We start from the raw sequence: 22,102 nt of genomic DNA, 5'->3' as shown, positions 1-22,102 counted from the left end.
AATCAAATGTCAAATCAAGGTCGAAGGTCAGTCATAGGCCAAAGGTCAGTCACAGGCCAAGATATACTGGCCTGGGTTCAAATTACCCACCTGAGGTGACGTAGTTATGACGTCATGAAATAGACAGTCAGAGCGATGATACGGTGTTCAATGGAGTTCCATTCTTATCTCACCCTTCCATATGAAAGGAGTTGTCCACGCTAGCAGCTCCTTGCAACCTGATCATGCCATATCTGGTCTCATGAAGTCACACAACCCCCGACCAATCAGTGCTCGTAACTATGACATCACAGAACAGCTTAGCCAATTGAAGTGACAGTACACACAGTTCAAATGCTCGGCTTGGGTGATACAAGAATGTAATTTTCTGCATACTAAAAATGCTCCTGGCATAAAGAACAACAATTAACATATTTCAGGGATGATGGTGACACTTTTTTCATGCACTGAACCAAGCAAGCTGAACCTCGGTGATGCATATATCTGATTAGGGTATCTTATTAGAAGTCCTTTTAACTTTGGTTGCACAAAAACTTGGTAGTTGGCTATCTCTGTGAAACCAATTATGGTGTGAAAGCACTGAGCTTTTGGTGTTGGCCTCGACCAAATTTTGGAAATGGCCATGGCCAAGTTTGGAGGTCGCCATCATGTCGGGCACGTTCAATTACAGTGGGATGTTGATTTTGATGCAAATTGGCCAGGTCAAATTTCGGGGATAGGCTGAACCAAATTTTGGAAATAGCCATGGCCAAACCTAGAGGTTGGCATTATGTAGAGAATTGCCAGTTAGGGTTGCACATCAATTTTAGAGCAAATTGGCCAGAAAGGGGCGGCTGGGTAAAATTTGGAGGTCACCATCGTATTTGCCACTAATTAGTTTGGACATTGATTTTGGTCCAAATCGACCAAGGTCTAATTTCAGAAGTAGGTGGGCCAAATCTGGGGGTCATCCATGCTAAATTTGGAGGTCACCACCATGATTACTGTACATGAATTAGGCTGGACATTGATTTTGGTCCAAATTGGCCGAGTTCATATTTTGGGGGTGAGTGCGCTGAATTTCGGGGTGGCCCGGGCAAACATTTGAGAGGTCGCCATCGTGTTCCCCACAGTTGAATTAGGTTGGACATGAATATGGTGCAAATCAGCCGAGGCCAAATTTTCGCTACACTGTACTTGCTTTGAAATACCCCACGAGGACATGTAGCTGTGATCTCACGGAACAGCTTAGCCAATTAGAGCTATGTCACATGAAAGATCAGACAATATGCTTGGTCTGTGGTGGTGAGAGTATGACATGCTTTCCCACTAAAAATGTTCACGTACACCCTTCATACTATAAAAGGCAGTGACCATTCATAAATGCGCACTTCAGTGTGCTGCATTCACAAAGCAGATGCTTGTGCCGCAAAAGTTTAAATTTTTGCGCTTTGTTTACAAACAAGATAATGTTCCCGGTCATGGTGCCATTACAAAAATGACACTACCAAATGCTTAGTGATGCTAAAAGTATCAAGTTGAAATGCCACACAAAACTATTCCAAATAAAAAGGTGAAAATGAATCAAAGTTATTAAGGCAGGTAAGGGAATAAATAAAAGAAAAAGTCGCCAACTGTTAAATTCTAAGCTAAGTAAATGCGGCAAAAGCTCTCATGAGCTGCTGGATGTCTCGCTAATGCCTAAACGTTAAAAGTCTACAGGAAGCGAAATGGCAAGGACACATCTAGTTCAGACAAGTATGTGACAGTTTAGATCCGGACCCTGATAGCAAAATAACTAAGGGTAAGGATAGAGTGGGGTGCATTTGGCAGGTATTGACAGATCATTAGTTTCATCTTACCATGCAGTAATCTTAAAGAAAGAAGTATAGAAAGATGGTATTCTCCCAGTGTCGCCTTTTACAACGTGCCCATTTCAGATGCGCTGACGACGCTTTCTTCAGGCTCGACCAACTTAGCTGTCACAAACTTGATTGTTTCTAGCCTGCAGAAGCACAGACAATGCCAACTTTAGCTCTCACCAAAGCAACCGAGATGGACATGTCACAAAAATCGACATGGGTGAATACCACCTCAGTTCCATCTTGGCAGTCTTCACCTATGGGGGGAAGCAAAATGAAGGCAAAAGCAAAGGGCTGAACGTAAAATAAGGATAGCGCCACAAACTATGGAAAAGGAAACGATGGGTGTAATGTTGGAAGACAAGCAGAAGCAAGCAGAGTTGGTCAGGGTACAAACGAGAGTTGATAACCGCAGTTGAAATGAAGACGAAATGGGTGTGGGCAGGGCATGTGATGCGAAGTCAAGACAACCGATGGTAGTTAAGAGTATTAACAGACTGGATTGCAGGAGAAGGCAAGCGTAGCAGGGGCCGCATGTAGTCAGATGTGCAGATGAGATTAGGAGGTTTGCTGGGATTAGGCAGCAGCAGCTGGCAGAGGATAAGGTTAATTGGATAGAAACGGGAGATTCCATCGTCCAGCAGTGGGCGCAATTAGGCTGGTGGTGATGGTGCTTAATTGAGCGTAGTGTGCAGAGGGGAAGAAAGATGCAGAAAAGGCGGGGCGTCGCACCAGACTCGTCGTTACTCGGCAGTTGTGGCTCGCTGGAAGTGCGTGCTGGTGTGGTCAACAGATGGCGCGATAATGCCGATGGTCGCGTCCCCGCCGCGAGCTCCTCGAGGCTGGCTCCGCCCCACTGTGTCTCAAAAAACTGCCGCCGAAGCTCGGCTACGTTGCACGCCTTGGACTGGGCACTCTGTGGATGCAGTTATAAAGGAGAAAGGAATGCAGAGTCCAACCAACAAACATGCAACCACAAACGAAGCAGAGCATTCCTTTCCAGTTCTCCTGGAGAGGCAATTACCCACGCAATTCATCATTCTCAGGGCCGAAGAAGTTGAAACAGCTCAACGAGGCAAGTATGTGGACAACGACGCACCTGTTGTGAAGAAGAAGAGGAGCTGGTGGTGGTCCATGTCTCCCGTGTGCAGCTGCGAGCTTCCACCCTCCGCGCTGATCTGCGCGGGGGAGGCACGGGTGCTGATTCAGACTCCTCAGAACCAACAGAGCCAGCAGTGGCAGAAAGCGCCAACCTCTCGGCGACGCCGCCGCTGCTGCTGCTGCCGCTGTTGGCCAGCGGCCGTTCAGCGCTACCGATGTCATCGCTAGCTTCGGACTCGGCGTCTTCGGAGCCGCCCCACTGCGTGGTACCACCTGCGAAACACGCGAGGGTTGCTTTGCGGGATCTTCCGGTTTTTCTAGTGTGGCAGCGCTAAGAAGTCATGCAGCCAAAAAGCTCTTGTATGTGTAATCCCTCTATGCTATGTCTCTATCCTGCAGTTACCGTTAGTTACTGTGGCATAAGGGTACCAACAAGAGGCAACTACCAGAAGTCCCATGATATCATGTACGCTGCGCCCAAACAGATGGCGCATGCTAGCAATATCAATTATAAGTAGGGTTGTTTGCTTTCGGGTAAAACCTGATTTTGCCAGTTTTCCACCACAATCATGTTCCTGAAAGATGAGGTAAAACTTGAGTTTTCCCGATTTCTGAACAAACTGTACCCGTGGAAGATTTGCTCCACTGTGCGCGACTAGTCACCTTTTTCGATTTCCATATAAGATGTATGATGCAGACTCATTTCACGAGGAGTTTAACCAGTACTTGGTAGAAGCAAACCCCAATGATGCAGGGCATGACACAGCTGTGCTCTACCCCACGCTAGCTACTCCTAAACATATGCAAAAGGTATATATATGTCCTGTAAACAAACAATCCCAATTAAAGATTGAACCAGTTCCCACAACTGTGAGCACAGTTCACAGACCGGCATCATGTCATACTTTTAAGGCGGAGCTTAGAATTCTCGATTTCCCCTATCTTTGCCTTGAACCGTACAGGGTCGAACAGAAGGCGAAATGAAATGCAAGTGTACACACCTTGCACCCAGATAACTAAGCGAAACTGGCTGTAATTTTTGAAGGACTTATGTCCCCCTACAGCTAGACTTCTATAAAAGACTCTTCTTGAAGACTCCGTCCATTGAACAGGTTGTATTTACATACTCAATTTTCAGAGCCCTGTACCATGCAGGCTTCAGTTGAAGGCGCCACTTATAAACTAGCTCCTTCCAGACTTCTACCTACACACTCCTATGATCATAAAAATTCCATTGACAGACCAGAGCATCTTTTCATCCTCGCTATTTTACTTTGGTATTTGTAGAGCGTCTTTCCAGCAAAAAGAATGAGAAACAACACATGTAGGCAGGCATAGGCACCGCATATCATCGAATAGTTGCGAACGACTTCCTCCCATATCATCTCCACCACGCAGCGCACATGCACAAATATACTTACCAGGTATTTCTGGGAGGGCTGCCACTAATTTTAAAAACAAGCTTTTTAAGATATAAACGCCTAATCAGCAGCACAAAATTACCAGTGTTGCTGGAGATTCTAAAACAGGAGAATACACTTAACTGGAATGCTTGTTAAATAAAGTTTCATAACACCCTCAATAACTATTACAGTAAAGTGCCTGTTAAGAATTAGATATTTGCAGCCAGCCGTTAATAATTGCCACATCAATATTTTAGGATTTAGAAAACTTGATTACTCTCAACGGTGTCACCCAAAACATTTTGACCATCACGTGTTAAAAAACCCGTGCTTTCGAAAAGCCTGCATGCAAATGGATGCCCACAGCTCACGTCATAACAATGATAGGCTTTTCAGAAGCGTCCTTTCCTTCGTCAATTCCTTCTTGACTGCCTTTTCACGCTTTGTAGATCAAAATGACATACTCTGAAAAGCATATAGTTTCCAATTGTCCACAGTATTCGTGACAGGTGCAAGCAAAAGCGAACAACACACACCTGTTAGTTGGCTGGCGAGCACGACTGGTTCCGCAGCATCGTCGCTGTCTAGGCTCTGCATCATCACTTCATCAGGAGGCGGCGACTCGGCTGCGTAGAAGAGCAAAACTGCACTCAATTAACAAATGTGGGCAACAGCACAATCAATATGTTGACTTTACGCAGTGGGCCAAGTGTTCCTTGGTGGAAATTTCTTACTCAGACCAGCAACTATGAGTGGTTGTGGTAAAATTCACCTTTCATCACGGTTAGCTCTTCTTCAAACCTACTATGGTGTCAATTAAGCAGCATTTTGGCAGAAACCAATTCCCTGAATCAAAATTTCATCTTCATCAGGAGAAAAATGCGTGGCAAAGTGGACTGTCTGCTCTGCAGGAATGCCATCACGACAGTGCAAGACTCCGCGTGCAGAGTGGCCTCAACTGTCAAAAAATGTTGCCAAATGTTCAAGGAACATGCTTTACAAACTGCAGTATAGAGCCCTCCATCCTCATTCTTTCTTGAACCAGCTTCGTAAGCCTGTTTAACAACGAAGCCATATATGCTTAGCTTATGCTTAGGAATACGTTTGTGACTAACCTATTGCATCGATGCGTCTGCAAGAAAAACTCGAAAGACAACCGGTTTGCACAAGCAACGAACATATAAGTATATAGTTAGAAAGCAGTAAAATTAGATAAAACTGCCCTGCTGTGCTGGTGCAGTGGTTAGGACGCTTGACTGCTGTACCCAAGGATGCAGGATCGAATTCCGGCCGCGGCACCTGCTTTTCGATGGAGGCGAAAAGCAAGGCGCCCGTGTGCTGTGCGATGTCAGTACACATTAGAGAACCCCATGTGGTCGAAATTTCCGAAGCCTTCCACTACAGCGTCTCTCATAGCCTAAGCCGCTTTGGGACATTAAACCCCACAAACCCACCAAAAATAGATCAAACTCAGAATGCTCAAGTTGCTCAACATACATTCCCAATTTTATACTGAATCCATATGACCGAGTTTCTTACCACGGCTTTGAGATCAAAAACTTATGAAGAGCTGTAGAGACTACTTACATGTTGTGAACGCCAAAATTTGAATGCCTCTTCATGAGTTCTGTTCAGAGGTATATTGGCCATATGACATAGATTAAGGGGGGACACCCCTCTTAAAACTTTTTTCCTTATTTAAGGGTGGATCTGACTGAAACTTGCACCATTAATGTACTTTTGCATGCTGATTTCAAATATCTGATTAGTTTTCTTGTAGATGAAATAGCTTTCAAAATAATCCCTAATTCATGTTCTTCGTTTGGAGGTGAGTTAATTACTAAACACTTTATGGCATGAGGAGAATAGCCCTGCCAGAGTGATCTAGAAGGATCATAGAGTGCCGCTAGTCATGAATTAACGTGGTAGAAGAATTTGAACCAAAGTTACAATAAGTCAAACTTTTATGAATAAAAGCCCAGGTTGGCACCTAAGATTGATAATTAATTCGGTAAATGTTGCCGCATAATAACTGTACATATTTTTGTCCTACGGCACTGTCGAAGGTTTTCTCTTTCTAACAAGACAAGAATGAGAGCTATAGCACAAATAGACTAAGAGATATCTCTCCTCCAAAATTGCAGCACCCTCAAAATTGCAGTTTTGAGAAAACGAGGAAAAACACTTCACAGCATGTAGGTGTAAATTATGTCAATGACTGATATGTCAACAAGATCAGAAACAGGTGGAAAGTGATCTGAAGCGAAAATTAATGGCCTATGCCAATTTGAGCCAAAGTTATGCAATAGGAAACGCTTGAAAGGAAAATTCCATTTGGGTACCGAAGACAACATAACCTTCTCAGCAAATTTTCTTTTGTCGTCACTGCATTTACCTTGGTTTCATGAGACTCGCAGGATTCCCTTTCTAGAAAAAAAATTTTTAAAGCAATAGCAAGAACAGGACCAGAGATATTGATCTTTAAAAAATGCAACACTACCAAAATTGGGGGATTGTCGGAAGCACTCAAGCCTCACGGCATTTAATCAGGAAGGGCAACCCCAAAGACCTCATGCTATTAAAATGCACCAGGAGCATAGTCGGGGTGCATGCTGTCAAGGTGTTTTCTTTTTTCTGTTTTAGCAACGCCAAGCGAAGCCGCCCGCTTCTTTGCAGAACGTACGCTACGGTGCAAGTCCTTTTCTTCAGCTCTCCTGGACCCAGTTGCTGTCACATTTGTACTGCATTCTTGCAGAATTGCTGCTGCTGTATGCTTGCAGCCGGCATTGAAGCGCAGCACAGCTTCTGCTGTGGCTGCTTCCACAGCAAACAGTGATGAGTGCCGCTCTTTGTGGATCAAGGTCCAGATGACCGAGTGGAAGCTTTCGTTCGAGTTCTGGGTCTTCCCCCGAATGCAACTCTGCAGCAGGCTCTTCTCTGATAAACGACTATAAACAGGCAAAAGAGCATCAGCCACATCTCTTGGCAGACTGTAATTGTGCTTTGGTGCAGGCTCCTCTTTTGCCTTTGCAGCGTTGTGGCGGCACCATGACTTCTCACCGGTAGGACACGAACTGTGTTTGGGGCAGTCATCAGTAGATGTGATGTGGTAATATGTCGCCATCACAGCTCGCTGCATGGCATCCACATCACCTACATTTGATCGAAGCGCTCGGCCATAATATATTGCCAGCTTGTCAACTAGATCAGCTGTCAGCCTTCCTCTGCCGCCAAGACTTTGCTTCCCTGCACCCTTGTGTCTCTGCAAGAGGTTGCGCAAAGCTGCTCCCATACGCTTGTGCACGTGATTTATGCAGTCCTCTTTGACTATTTCAATGTAGCCATAGATTGCAGCATCTTTAAGAGCACTGAACGTGCGACTGTCCCCATCGCATAGCATGGTTGTGTAGCGCATGTTGTGGCGCTGCAGAGATCTTTCAAACAGAATTTTGCCAGCCTCTACTTCCATTTGACCAGCCTTGGAGTTGGTGTTTTTTTGGCACTGGTGGCGTGATTTCCAAAGTTCGTAGCCGTCAGTGTTTGGCTTGGGACCAATTTCGCAGCCCAGACAAAAGTTTGACAACACCACATAATCAAGCACGTAACCAGTGAAGAGTTCCACCACGGCACCGACGCCTATATGTGATGAGTGTCCGCGCGTCATCCATGTGCCGTCGTAGCACACGGCAATGTTCCCCCTATGCCCAAAACACAAGTCATCGTAGACCTTCGCCACTGCCTGCGCGGCTTGTGCCATAGCGGTCGTGGCGGCTCGGGTAGCAGCGGGTTGCAGTGTGTTCTTCAGATGCCGTTGAAACGTCTTGTTGTGCATCCCGCGCCGCGACAACCCCATCGCCGAAAAGATATCGTTCATTGCTGTCTGGCCGTTACCGGTCGACAGCATTGCTCGACTAGCCAGAATATTCAGCTCAAAAGGATTGCACCTTTTCTCGCCGTCAACCCTCCGCGAGTTCCACTCGGCCGCAATCTCACCGCAGTTGTCGCACAGCACGATCAGTTTTACGGCGAGGCCATAGCTCCGGTCGCTGGTAATTAAACGCACGCATCCACGACACGTTTTGCACCGCACGGCATCCAGAAGGATATTCACAATGCTGAGGTCAATTACCGCATAGGAGGCTGTTCCGTCCGCATCTGACTCTGCGGACGCACCACTTGCATCGGCGAACAGCGCGGTCTTTCGTGCCGTCGCCGGCGTCGATACCAGTCTATCAAGCGTAGCCTGCTCACGGGCACTCACTTGAGTTATGTCACTGTTAGTGACAGGCGCGGTATCAATACGTACACGACTGCAGTCGGCACGAAGAACGGCGCCGTTGTCCAGCGGAATCGGAGAAGCGTCGCCGCCCGCAACGTGATCGTCACACAATCCCGCAGCACTGGCACTTGCTTCTTGCACAGTATGCAACGAAGTCGCATTCTTAACGCGTTTCTTTGGTTGCTTTCGCCCGAACTTGTGCAAAGAGCGGTACTTCTTCGCGCCTGGCATGACTCTCGCGTTGCACTAGCGTGGTCGGCAGAAAGACAAAATGGCGTCACTGGGAGTCCGCATTTCAGGGCTAGCTTGCCGGAACCAACCAAACGACGCCATTTTGATCACGTGCCTTAACCGGCCAATAGTAGCGCGCGCTGCATGCTATCTTTTTGTTTGTTTTTTATGGGGAAGGCGGAGCGCACAGGGTTGCTTTCCGAAAGAAAAAATAAGCCGAAAACGCGCGCTTTTGAACGAGACCAAAATCGCCGCGGTGGAGCGCGTAGTTCTTATGCGCCGGGCGATCGAAATTGGGTGTCGTTTGTCCACAATTTAAAGGGCAGTGGGTGTGGTACTGCATTTTTTAATCGCTATAACTTCATAAATACGCGGGGTATAAGGATGAAAATTTGCGTGCAGATGCGGAATAGTGCGAGGAATACGAAAATGAAAAAATTGAAAATCCGATTTTCAGGCCGATTTTCGGTGCCAAAGAGCCGTGTCCCCCCTTAAACCCTGATTGTTCCCAAGGCGTGGAACAAGATCGACCTAGTCTGCACCATGCTTAATTGGCTTGCAGTCCAGATGTCGTATGTCCAAGCTACTTTATAAAATGTCATTCCATAAAAATAAATCAATGCTCACGTTTACCGTGAGCGTTTCCGGGTCTGAAATTCTTGCATTGGGTGTGACTGTGACATCACTGGGTTTCACTGTCGCTGTACTATATAATGCTGCACAACATGATGCAGCCAATGATTCAAAGATCGCTACCAGAGATGGACACTGTTCCGCGTTTGAAGTGTACATGTCACCTAAGTACAGCCGTCCTGGTTGTTAATAATAACGAGCGAGCGTCGATTTTCGGCGCAGCTACATAGAAGCCAAATAGAGTGGAAATTGAGAGCAAGAACAAGCATGTGCATTGGTCATGCTAATGGAGGGAGCATCGTGTGGTTGGCTGTTCTTAGTGTAAAGCAATCCCTGTGAAGCAAGTGTTGTGATCGAGTTTCGATAGCGTTGATATCGTGTTCCATGTGGTGTGCTTGGTGCCGTGTAAGATTGCAAGCACGTGGACAGGTTTTGGTGGTGTATTTGGGTGACATCTCAAGAGTATCTGTTTTAATTATTGCAGTTCGTGCGAACATTTCCTGAGGATATTTTCGCAGCCCCTAAGCCTAGAAAAGTTTCTACTTTTTTAAACTTTTTATGAGTAACAAAGTAATAAAAACAAAAGTAAATAAAAGTTAAATAATATCAAATATAAAAGTTTTAGTTACCGACATTCTAGTAGAAATTAAGAAGAAGAAATGGACATGGGCAGGACATGTAGTGCGAAGAGAGGATAACCGATGGTCGCTGAGAGTAACAAACTGGATTCCAAGGGAAGGAAAGCGTAGCAGGGGGCGGCAGAAAGTTCGGTGGGCAGATGAGATTAAGAAGTTCGCAGGAGTCAAGTGGATGCAGCTAGCACAGAACCGGGTTATGTGGAGAAATATGGGAGAGGCCTTCGCCCTGCAGTGGGTATAATCAGGCTGATGATGATGATGAAATAAGAAATAAACACATTAGAATAAATAAAAATTTGCAAATGTGTAATGGCAATGCTAATGCTTGCGCATTCTCCCAACGCAGTTTCTGCAGTGATCTCCGATTTTACATTACTGTTGATTTTTGCATTCCAGCCACGACGATGTCCGCATTTCTGCGACGTGAGGTTTTACATTATCGCATGAAATTAATAGCGCACATTAAGCTATACCTCTGAGGGCATGACATGACAGCGTTAATGGCTCCCATTTTCTGGCTTTTTCAGAACCGGCTCCCCTTGCGAATATGTCGATAAGCTACCAAATCAATGAAAGACCAGCTGATGTTTAGAGCCCTGCTTTGACCAAGCCGCTCAAACTACTCGCATGGTCTATTCCCATCTCAAAAACAAAGCCCGAGTTGGAAGTGCCTTCGGATTCGACCATGTCAGGCGGTATTGCCAAATGCCATCTACCACCTGCTAGAGCCATGCCCGTGATTTCTTGCTGTCAACACCAACGCTGATGCTGGATTTTGAGGAGAAGGGGGTCTATAAGTTATTGCGTTAAAGAAAACATAATACATGCATCCAAATAAAGAAAGAAGAAAAGAGGGATAAACATATACAAATAACAACAAAAATATACAAATATATAATGCGTACTGGCTTTTATAACGGTGCAATACGAATGCAAAAGCAACTCACAGACCAACCTCGATAAAAACTAAAACGTCCTGAAAGCAATAAATTTTTCTGTTGGGATTTTTTGCCAGGGAGCGTCTGAAATTACCATTACAGTCGAGCCCGCTTATAACGAACCTGCGCGTCACGCGGCGTCCGTTCGTTATATCCCGAAGTTCGTAGTAACTGGACCACAAACTAAAAAAGAGAAAAAAAAAAGTTGGCGGTCAAAACGCGAAATTTATTTCTTAGCAAAAAAGTCTGTGATGCTCGTCTGTTTCTGCAGTGCAGATGCGATGAGGGCGGTCTCCAGTTTATTTAAAGCACTAGCGTGCTCTTCGCCGAGTCCCCTGGCATAGACAAGTTGTCTGAGGCCCCCTATATAGCCCATTGCTACAGATGTGCTTACGGGTGCTGGTTAAGACGTTTCATCTTCATCTGATTCTTCCGTGTCGCTCTCGGCCCGCACTTCAGAAACGATGCCTTCGTCCGTGCACGGTTCCGCAATATCCGCGTCTTCATCCGCAGAAATAAAATCCTGCCAACCAATGCCAGGGCCTCCCATGTCGGAGTCGACGACGCGCTGCCACAAATCGCCGCCGGAATCATCATCATCATCGGAGGCATCAGGTCCGACGTCCGGTACTGCGTCGACGAAGCCGGCCTTGCGGAAACAGTTTCGCACGCAAGCGGTCGTCACCTCCGCCCAGGCCGCCTTCACCATCTCAAGGGCTGAATAGAATGAAACTCGGAGCGGCAAGTTAGCGGCCGGACGGTCAACGGCGATGAGCAAGCGCTGCACAATGCGGCGCCTACACGATGCCTTAAAGGAGCGTATTATGCCCAAATCAAGAGGCTGCACTTTAGAAGTGGTATTGGGCGGCAGGAAAAGTACAGTCACTGCCGTCAGAGACGTTTGCACGTGGTGCGCTGAGCAATTCGCCGCGAGATCGACCTAGAGGTGGCGCCACCGTCACTCCGGGAGTGTGGATCGGCAGCCGGCGGTGCTCGCAGAAACGCACGCTACGTAGGTCTGCTTCCGAGTTTACGGCGGGTTTGTTAGCGATAAAAACGTGTCTTCTGCAGTATTGCAGAAAAAAAAAATTGAAGGATTTCGCCAATGCAGCAGAAGCAGAGCGGATTTTAGGAAAACAAAGCACGCAACCACCAGACTTCTAGATTTACTTTGCACGTTTCTTGCGCTGTACCGCGCTCACGTGCCTAATACTTGGGCCTGCCTAATGACAGCTTTGTTTTTCTTATCGACTTTTAAACAGTTTGCGCGTGTCTCATGCGAGTGAGACCGGCGAATTTAGTGTCAAGCCCCCGCAGATACCTGCAGTACTTTAGATTGAATCGAGAAGGCCTCGTTCATTATATCGTATCGTACTTGACTCTAGGATTAAGCAGGTTAAATATAGCACTGGCAGCGAGTGCACATCAACTCTGGCCCAGACAACCACGCACAAGTATTCCCCAAAAATGAGATCACGCTGACACTATACAGGAAACATCGCCGCACAGGAAAGCTGATTGTTCACGTGTACAGCACTGAGTGAAAATTCCGAGATGCTTTTTGCGGCAACTGTCATAGAATGTGATAGTGTATTACTGCATGCGCCACTAACTGTAAATGATTTCCTGGAACCGAGGAAAGTATAAGGGATTTCTGATGTGTGTGATGTTAAATATAACGGTAAATTAGTAGTGTAATTATTTTGTTTTGCAATGCCAATAAATTTCACCTTGTGAGAGAACTCTTACACACTTGACAGAATTTACAATAATCAGCGATTAATTTTCAGTAACGTTAAAGTGCAAGCTACGAATTACTCGCTGTGAAGGCATCGTTATAAACTGCACATGGGCACTGTCATGTTCTGGGGAGCAATTTTACACACTTGACAGAATTTACAATAATCAGCGATTAATTTTCAGTAACGTTAAAGTGCAAGCTACGAATTACTCGCTGTGAAGGCATCGTTATAAACTGCACATGGGCACTGTCATGTTCTGGGGAGCAATTTTACAGGCTGAAAACTTTATCACTAATTATTTAGCAGCGCCTAAATCTTATGTGAACTAAAATATTAGGGTTGCTTCCAAAACAGATGCCAGATATAAAATCATTCCGGAAGAAATGGAGGTCATCTTATCATGCGACTATAATGATCTATCTATTCCCGAACTAAACACTGATATTTAAGCCCGCATGAAGCTGTTTTACTCCCCTTGTCAGAAACGACGAGAATGCTTGGAAGACAGCACTTGGACCACAAGGGATTATAATGATTATAATATGCTACCAGTCAAGTACATTATTCTAGGTGTATTATGTAATATTTAGAGTAACAATTGGGTGCAGGGCGAAATATGTTTCCGAAACATTCGAGCATTTCTCTAAAGCAAAATGTGCTCACTAAAACTTTTACCGATGCACAGAAGCCTTCAACAACAACAAGAAAACAAAAAGAAAATAAATGCATATTGGCCCGGGTTTAACGCATGCAAGCGGCATCGGCTATGACGGATGATTGCAGAGGCTGGTTTTGGTGTTGTTTTTTTTTTTTTCATTATTAACACCACATTTACCGTGGGATTGTTTATTGGGCAGTCAAATCCCAAAGCAGAGAAGCACCTTTCGAAACGGTTGTGATTGAATCCCCCGTTCTCGAAATCAGCAGTCGAGCGCCCTTACCATTGAGACACCACGACAGAGGTTTAAAAGCAAAAACAAACAAACAAAAAGTACTCACACAACTCTATCGTGAATACAGAAGGCATTGTAGGCATAGAGTGGTCTGTTCAAACTGTCTGCGGTGGCATATGTTTTAGTAGCTGCGGTATTCCCAACAGAAACGGGAATATGCGATTTCTGAGCATTTGCATTAACTTTTATTGACGGCAGCGACCTGTTTTGCTTTGACATGGCGGTAACGACAGTACCACCTCGTTTATAACCTTGCATGTCAAAGGATCTCAAGCACCGAAGACCGCGATGGATGATATGTCCTTATCCAAGCATGACATGCTCAATACGGACGAGTATTTTTTTTTTTTAATGAAGCGTGGGGTTATAGACTGTTCATATTTATTTTGCAAGAGGCATATAGGTAAGCAAAAGCTCACAGGAACCGCGAAACAAACAAAAACACTCCTGTACACGCCGCATGCGCGCGTAAATCACTGCGGACTGGCACGCGACGCGAAAACGCATCCACACTGAGTAGGTTTCGCCGCTGAGCCGCAAGGTGGCGACTCTGCTCGATCTCGAGGCCAATTGTCGAGCAACAGCAACACGCGCCTGCTTTGCCTCTGCATGTCGCGGTCAAACTCGCCCAGCCACTCTGCGAATAAATCCCGTGTCATCCAGGACTTAGTATTGTGCCTGTAGCGCATGGGTACATGGTTCCGAAAGCAACGTGGCTTCTTGGATTTTCCGATTACAAACGGCATGCGCCGGTCGCTGCCATTCATATTAGTGCACAGAAGAACTGTAACGCGCACTTTACTGTGTTTACCGCCAGCGCATGACTCCCCTTTCATGGAGTGCGTCTTGTCTGGAAGCATCTGATAAAATAATGCAGTTTCATCTGCGTTATACACATCCTGCTCCGCGTAGCTTGCAATAATGGCTCGGTTTGTTGCAAGCCAACTGGCAACGTCCTGGTCACTTACCGAACGCGCCTCACCGACAATCGATTTAAAAACAATCCCATGCCGCACTCTGAACCGATGTAGCCAGCCATTGCCTGGGCAGAAGTCGGGAAAATCTAGTAGGAATGCGAAGTCTTTGGCTTTGCCCAGCATCCTTGGTCCACTTATCGGAATGTTGCGAGCCCGTGCGTCGACAAACTACTTCAGCAGCGCATCCTCTACGTCCGCATAGGTGGCCTTCCGCAGGCGCTTTCTGTCCGCCGTGTTGGCGTCGGAGCTGGCGATCTTTTCCTTATTCTTCAGAATTGTCGAGATGGTTGATTTCGACACGTTGTACTTCTTCACCAGCTCGCAATTTTTAGCACCTTGAGACAGTTCCGTCACAATTGCTCGCTTCGTTGCCATGTCCAGCGCTTTTCGTTTCGTGACCGCTGGAGGCAGGCAATTCCCGTCCGCCATCCCGAATTATACGACTCAGGCCCGACAGACGACGCGCTCACACCACACACATGAAAATGACAACAAAGCGCCGCAACTGACGGAGCACGTGCGCACGTGCGACAATCACGCGAGGCAAGCGAGGAAGTGCCCAAGGAATGGAACGGAACGGAACGGACACACAGCGGGGCATGGTATGCAGCGGGGAGACCAATGAGAGGCATCCCTGAGCGTCAGTGCTGCCACCTGTTGGCTTCTACCGTAGTTGCTTTCAACCGCTCATGGCCTCCGAGATTACCTCCGCAAATCTCGGAGGCCACGAACCGTTACCGCCGTACTGAATGCGCCGCTGCGCATTCAGTCCGCCCGTGCAAACAGTACAACCGCTAGCGTATAGAGAGGCCTGCCTCCTGGCGCCCCGCGTCCCTGGCACGGCCACTCAATGGAACATCCAGGAAACGAAACGACGAGACTTTGAAGACTATGCCGGCGACCGGCGCCGTGGAGACAGGCGAAGACGAGGGAATGGCGAGAGGAGAGGGGAGCGGAGTTGCGAGGAGGGGCAGCAGCGTGGCCTTGGAGGCCACACCACGTGCCGACACTCGTAGGCAGCGTGCGTCGGCGAGCAAAGGGTAGCTCGCTTGCGAGGAGGATTGCGAAAACAGACCAAAAGGGATGGGAGCCCATCGTTATCTCGTATCAGGGTGCCAGGTTTACGCCGTCCGTTCGCTGTAACCGATCGGCAGCGCTCATGGACGTTCGTTATACGTGCGATCTTGTGCCATTGAAGTAATGTATATTGTCACGTAGCCGTTCAGGCCCGTAACCAGAAGGTTGGTTTTAACAGGGGATTGACCTAGTAAGCACAGAAGAGCAGGTCCAGAGAGCACTGAGTGACAGCAGCAGACTTCAGCTTCTTCTCGAACGCCACGGGGCCACTTCTTCGAGTCCGCGCACGAGACTCTCGATGAGCAGCCGCCTAGCGGCTGCTGTTGCAAACGCTACATTACCCCCCTCTCTAAAAAAAATAAGTGTCAACTTGATGAATTCGAAAGCAGAGAGAAAAAAAATAAAGCACGAAACATGCGTTAGGCGGTGCGCTAATTTTCTCGCGAAAAGTACGGCTTCATGCGCACGACATGGACAACCTCGGATTTCTGCTGGCAACGAGTAGAAGAAAAGCCGTCCGGAAGCACTTCGTACGTGACGTTGCTCAGCTGACGACGCACTTTGTATGGCCCAAAGTACTGCTTCAAAAGTTTTTCAGATAGTCCCCGACGTCGAATCGGAGTCCAGAGCCACACTCTGTCGCCCGGTGCGAAAGTCACTATACGGTGGCAGTGATCGTAACGCTGGGCGTCTCGACCTTGCTGGTTCCGGATGCGTGCCCTCGCCAGCTGTCGCGCTTCTTCTGCGCGTTGAGTGAACTCCTCGGCGCCAACTTCGAGGTCACGGCCGTCGTGAGGCAACATGGCTTCGAGCATTGTCGAAACTTCGCGGCCATACAATAAGGAGAACGGCGTCATTTGCATTGTTTCCTGCTGCGCCGTGTTGTACGCAAACATGACGTACGGGAGGACGTCATCCCAAGACCGATGTTCATCATCCACGTACATGGACATCATGTCGGCGAGAGTTTTGTTCAGACGTTCTGTCAAGCCATTAGTCTGTGGATGGTAGGCAGTTGACCTGCGATTGGTAGTGCCGCTTAGCTGAATGACAGATTCCAGTAGCTTGGCAGTGAAAGCAGTGCCTCGGTCCTTTATTATAACTGTCGGGGCGCCGTGCCTCAGGACTATACGTTCGATAAAAAATTTCGCTGCCTCGATTGCCGTACCACGCAGGAGGGCCTTCGTTTCAGCGTAACGCGTGAGGTAATCTGTAGCGACAATTATCCACCTGTTGCCGGAATCAGAAATTGGAAAAGGACCCAACAGATCCATGCCAACTTGTTCGAATGGGCATCTTGGCACTTGAACAGGATGCAGTAAACCGGCCGGTTTCACAGGCGGTGTTTTCCTTCGCTGGCAATCATGGCATGTTCTCACGTAGTGTCGTACTGCGGCCGCAATGTTTGGCCAGTAATAACTCTTCTTAATTCGGGCCAGAGTTCGAGCATACCCCAGGTGACCCGCGGTGGGCTCGTCATGACATGCCTGTAAGATTTCTTCGCGAAGAGGCTATGGTACGACGAGGAGCTCTTCCCGTCGGAGCGAAGTTGATCTTATATAAGACATTGTTTCGCATGCAAAACGATGAATGCGTTCTGGCGAAGAGACGGGGAACTTCTGTAGTGCGTGCTTCCAGAAAATCGATAAGTGGTGCGAGAGCCGGATCGTTACGTTGCTGCTGCGAAACAGTGAGCGCGTCGATGGCTGCGATAAGGGGAAAGTCTGGTTCTTCGTCTTCCTGCGCAGCCTCGACAGGTGAACGGGACAAGCAGTCAGCGTCGTTGTGCTGACGTCCAGACTTATACACGATGGTCATGTCGAACTCCTGTAGCCGTAAGCTCCATCCTGCAAGGCGTCCGGAGGGGTCTCGCAAGTTCGTTAACCAGCACAAAGAATGGTGGTCACTCACAACCCGAAAGTGCCGGCCATAAAGATAGGGTCGAAATTTCACCACCGCCCATACAACAGCCAGACATTCTTTTTCGGTGGTGGAATAGTTCGATTCGGCACGGGACAAAGTCCGGCTGGCGTATGCGATAACTCGCTCGGCACCGTCTTGCCACTGGACGAGTACAGCGCCTAGACCCACGTTGCTGGCATCTGTGTGGACCAGTGTCTCGGCATTCGCATCGAAATGGGCAAGCACAGGTGTTGTCTGCAAGCGGTGCCGTAACTCGTCGAATGCCTTTTGCTGTTCGTCCGTCCAGGTGAAGGTGACATCATCCCGGGTGAGACGTGTCAACGGAGCGGCAATGCGCGAAAAGTTTTCGATAAATCTGCGGTAATAGGCACAGAGGCCCAAGAAACGGCGAACTGTCTTCTTGTTACATGGAGTAGGGAATTTGGTGACGGCTGTTGTTTTAGCGGGATCGGGACGAACTCCCCGATGGCTGACGACGTGGCCCAAGAACAGGAGCTCTTCATAGCCAAAGTGACATTTTTGTGGTTTTAACGTGAGGCCGGCAGATCTGATAGCCCGTAGCACAGCGGAGAGACGTTGGAGGTGTTCCTCGAACGTTGGTGAAAACACAACAATGTCGTCCAGGTAGACTAGACACATCTGCCATTTAAGACCAGATAGAACTGCGTCCATCATTCACTGAAATGTCGCTGGAGCGGAGCACAATCCGAAAGGTAGGACTTTGAATTCATAAAGTCCATCGGGCGTGACAAACGCTGTCTTCTCGCGATCACGTTCATCGACTTCGATCTGCCAGTAACCGCTCTTAAGATCAAGCGATGAAAAGTAGTGCGCGTGGCGCAGCCGGTCTAATGAGTCATCAATGCGTGGCAGCGGGTAGACGTCTTTTTTTGTGACCTGATTGAGCTTACGGTAGTCCACACAGAACCTTAAACTTCCGTCTTTCTTCTTAACGAGGACAACAGGCGAAGCCCAGGGACTCCTCGATGGCTGTATGACACCGTCCTTTAACATCTCCTCTACCTGTTGAGCAATGACTTCGCGTTCCCGCGGTGACACTCGGTAGGGGTTCTGTCGGACTGGTCGGGTGTGGTCGTTGGTTATTATGCGGTGCTTAGTCAAGGGCGTCTGTTTAACCGCGGAGGCGGATGAGAAGCAGTCTTGGAACTGAAAGAGTAGCCCGACGAGTCTTTCCTTCTCTGCCGGTGATAGAGCGGGATTCACATCAGGGTCGAAGTTGGGCGTTTGGCTGGCAGACGTGTTGGTCTCAAGAACAAAGCAGTCGTGGGCAGCTTCTGCGACACCTTCAAAATAAGCTACCGTGGTGCCTTTAGCGATGCGTTGCCGTTCGTTTCCGAAGTTCGTAATCAGCACGTGAGCTAGGCCATTAGTCAGATGAACTATACCGCGTGCAACACAGACTCCATGATGTAACAGAAGCTCTGTGTTCTGTTCGGCAACACCGGCAGCACAGGACTGGCCGTCGCACCTGACTGTGACGAGAGCAGACGAACGTTGCGGCATGGATACATCCGCGTCAACGATGCGTAAAGGTGCGTGGCGTCGTTCTGAGTCAGCGGTCATTGTTGCAGGCATCGAAAACGTTACAGTACGGCGAGGAACATTAATAATGGCCCCATGCTCACGTAAAAAGTCCATGCCGAGTATGAGGTCCTTGCAGCAGTACGGCAGGATAACAAAAACAGCTACAAAGGCTGAATCGGCGATGGTTACTCGGGCAGTGCATCGTCCGATCGGTGTCATAAGGTGACCGCCAGCAGTACGAATTTGCGGCCCCAGCCATTCAGTTTTCACCTTGGAGAGCCGATCTGCGAAATTCTTGCTTATTATTGAAAAGTCTGCTCCGGTGTCTACCAAAGCGGTTACTGGGTGTCCGTCGACGAGAACGGAAAGGTCGGCGCTAACGACGTGATCGGCTTGAGGTTGATTGGGAGTTTCGGGTTCATGGGGCGGCGGAGGCATCGTAGTCACAGCATCGGGCTGAGTCGTCACGGGAGGGTCTTCGGGACATCGATTCCGTTCGTCAGCAACCTGCCCCCCTGAGATCGCCGCCTTCAGTTTCCCCGGTGTGGGCTTGGCGACCGGCGCCTCGGCACATGATTAAACTCACGGCGGCCGGGTGACGAGTAGCGCACGGGGGAAGACTGTGTACTGTCGCTCGAAAAGGTTGCCCGGGTTGCCAGATATTCTTCGATTTCTGGAGGGCGTTCGCCGACCCGGGGACGCGGGGAATCACGAGCAAAACCCCGAAGACCGAGTTCACGGTATGGACAACGGCGGTACAAGTGGCCGGGTTCTCCGCAGTGGTAGCACAGCGGCCGTTGACGAGGAGTGCGCCAGATGTCTGCCTTCCGAACCGTTTGCTGCATGACGGGGCTCTGCTGGGATGGCGGCTGGTAGGGAGGCTGGTAGGATAGTGGCTGAGGAGCGGACGGCTGCATGACGACGCTCTGCTGGGTTGGCGGCTGGTAGGAAGGTTGGTAGAACGGTGACTGCAGAGTGGGCGGCGGCTGTGCTTCGAAACGAAGCTGTTGCGCAGGAGGCACTGCAGGCCGACGAAGAGCCGCTGCGTAGTTCATAGAACGTGGCTCCAACAGTGACTCAGGCGGTGAAAATGTCTGACGGATTTCTCCACGCACGGCTTCGGTGACAGCCGCGGCAGTCGGGTTAGGCGATCCAAGATTGAACTTCAGGAGCTCCTCGCGAACTACCTCGCGGATCAGCTCACGCAGAGAGTGATCTTCAGTGGACCCATTCAATGTGGCCACACTGCTGAAGGGTTGACGACAGGCAGACTCCGTGCGCCGGTATCGTTGCTACAGGGCTCGCTCAATGAGGGTAGCCTCATTGATGAAGTCCGCGACGGTTTGGGGTGGACTGCGAACCAGACCAGCGAAGAGGGGTTCTTTTACGCCCTGCATCAGGTGGCGCAACTTCGCTGATTCTGTCATGTCGGGATCAGCCCGTCGGCAGAGACGGGTCACGTCCTCAGCGAACATGGCCACACTCTCGTTAGGTAATTGCACACGACCGTCTAGGAGGCGGCGTGCGCGATCACGGCGGTCATGGCTGGCAAAAGTGTCCCGCAGCTGCTGGCGAAAGGAATCCCAGCTTTGAAGACTGGCTTCCCTATTCTGATACCACGTTTTTGCGCAGTCTTCAAGGGCGAAATATACATTGCGCAGCTTCTGAGCAGGGCTCCACTGATTGAATTGCGCCACTCGCTCGAACTGGTCGATCCAGTCGTCGACATCTTCCGCAGTAGCGCCATGGAAACTGGGAGGCGTACGAGGCTGCTGAAGCAGCAACTGATGCTGACTTGCCTGTGCCATTACAGAAGTCTCGAACTGCTGGTCAGCTGGCATCGGTTCAGGTACAGGAGCGAATTCCGGTGCCAGACCTCGGAGGCGACGGCTGCAGCGATGAACGGGTGTCGACACGCGCGGAAGCCGGTTGGGACTCGATGAGCGGCTGCGAGAGGCCCGAGACATGTAATTCAAGGCCTCACCTCCACCAGTGTCACGTAGCCGTTCAGGCCCGTAACCAGAAGGTTGGTTTTAATAGGGGATTGACCTAGTAAGCACAGAAGAGCAGGTCCAGAGAGCACTGAGTGACAGCAGCAGACTTCAGCTTCTTCTCGAACGCCACGGGGCCACTTCTTCGAGTCCGCGCACAAGACTCTTGATGAGCAGCCGCCTAGCGGCTGCTGTTGTAAACGCTACAATATTTTGGCGGTCGCTCCGGTCTCGTTCGTTATAAGCGAAAGTTCGTCTTAAGTGGGGCCGTTATAAGTGGGCTCGACTGTACTAAGTTGGAGCCATACTCCGTTTTCTATCTTTTTACTGAGCGGGGAAAATGAGTCTAGGGAGTAAGTGGCATTATTAGGCAGACAAAATGGTGTGCTTGCTCACCATCGCCAGCAGATGCACATCGCCTGAGGGTGACGGCTTCCAGCAGCGTGTAGTGGTCGTCATCCGCTTCCTGCTCGTCCTCATCCTGGCCAGATGTGTCGTCCGGGAACACGCGGTCCACGTACATGATGAGCAGCTCGATGACCCGCGTCTGGTGCACCGTGTCTACCAGGGAGCTCAGTGAGGCGCTGCCCTCACTGCGAGACAAGGCCGCAAGGTCCATCGTAATTTAATTAGGCCAATAAATGGACTATACGCACTTGCTTCATCATGTAATGTAACCAGGCTGCATAGACAGGCCATATAGCATTTTGCAACTGGGGATTCGCGAATGCTATCTCTGCTACATCAAATCGAGACTACACAGCCTTGACCCCTCTCTCGAGCCGAGGGTGCCGGCATTACGTTTCCCTCATTTACACGCTTATTCTCAA

At 48.9% G+C, this 22,102-nt stretch overlaps 1 protein-coding gene across 4 annotated transcripts in view; it reads right to left on the bottom strand.

Annotated features, from left to right (window-relative positions):
• Positions 1 to 22,102, bottom strand: part of LOC146180611 (rho GTPase-activating protein 29-like) — a 234,747-nt gene that overhangs the window by 14,740 nt on the left and 197,905 nt on the right. For 3 of the 4 annotated variants that reach the window (XM_084576090.1, XM_084576092.1, XM_084576091.1), the window contains exons 20-23: positions 21,669 to 21,865; positions 4,882 to 4,971; positions 2,941 to 3,215; positions 2,574 to 2,757 (exon numbers count right to left, since the gene is read on the bottom strand). In XM_084576090.1, coding sequence (XP_084432216.1) covers positions 2,574 to 2,757; positions 2,941 to 3,215; positions 4,882 to 4,971; positions 21,669 to 21,865 — 746 coding nt within the window. The remainder of the gene's footprint in view (positions 1 to 2,573; positions 2,758 to 2,940; positions 3,216 to 4,881; positions 4,972 to 21,668; positions 21,866 to 22,102) is intronic. The other variant, XM_084576093.1, reaches the window with a different exon arrangement.

Source organism: Amblyomma maculatum, chromosome 8, assembly GCF_055883805.1.
Source record: "Amblyomma maculatum isolate TAMU_Amacu chromosome 8, ASM5588380v1, whole genome shotgun sequence".
Taxonomy (NCBI): Eukaryota; Metazoa; Arthropoda; class Arachnida; order Ixodida; family Ixodidae; genus Amblyomma; species Amblyomma maculatum.
The sequence above is the reverse complement of the archived record's forward strand: the minus strand, read 5'-3'. Positions and strand labels throughout refer to the sequence as shown.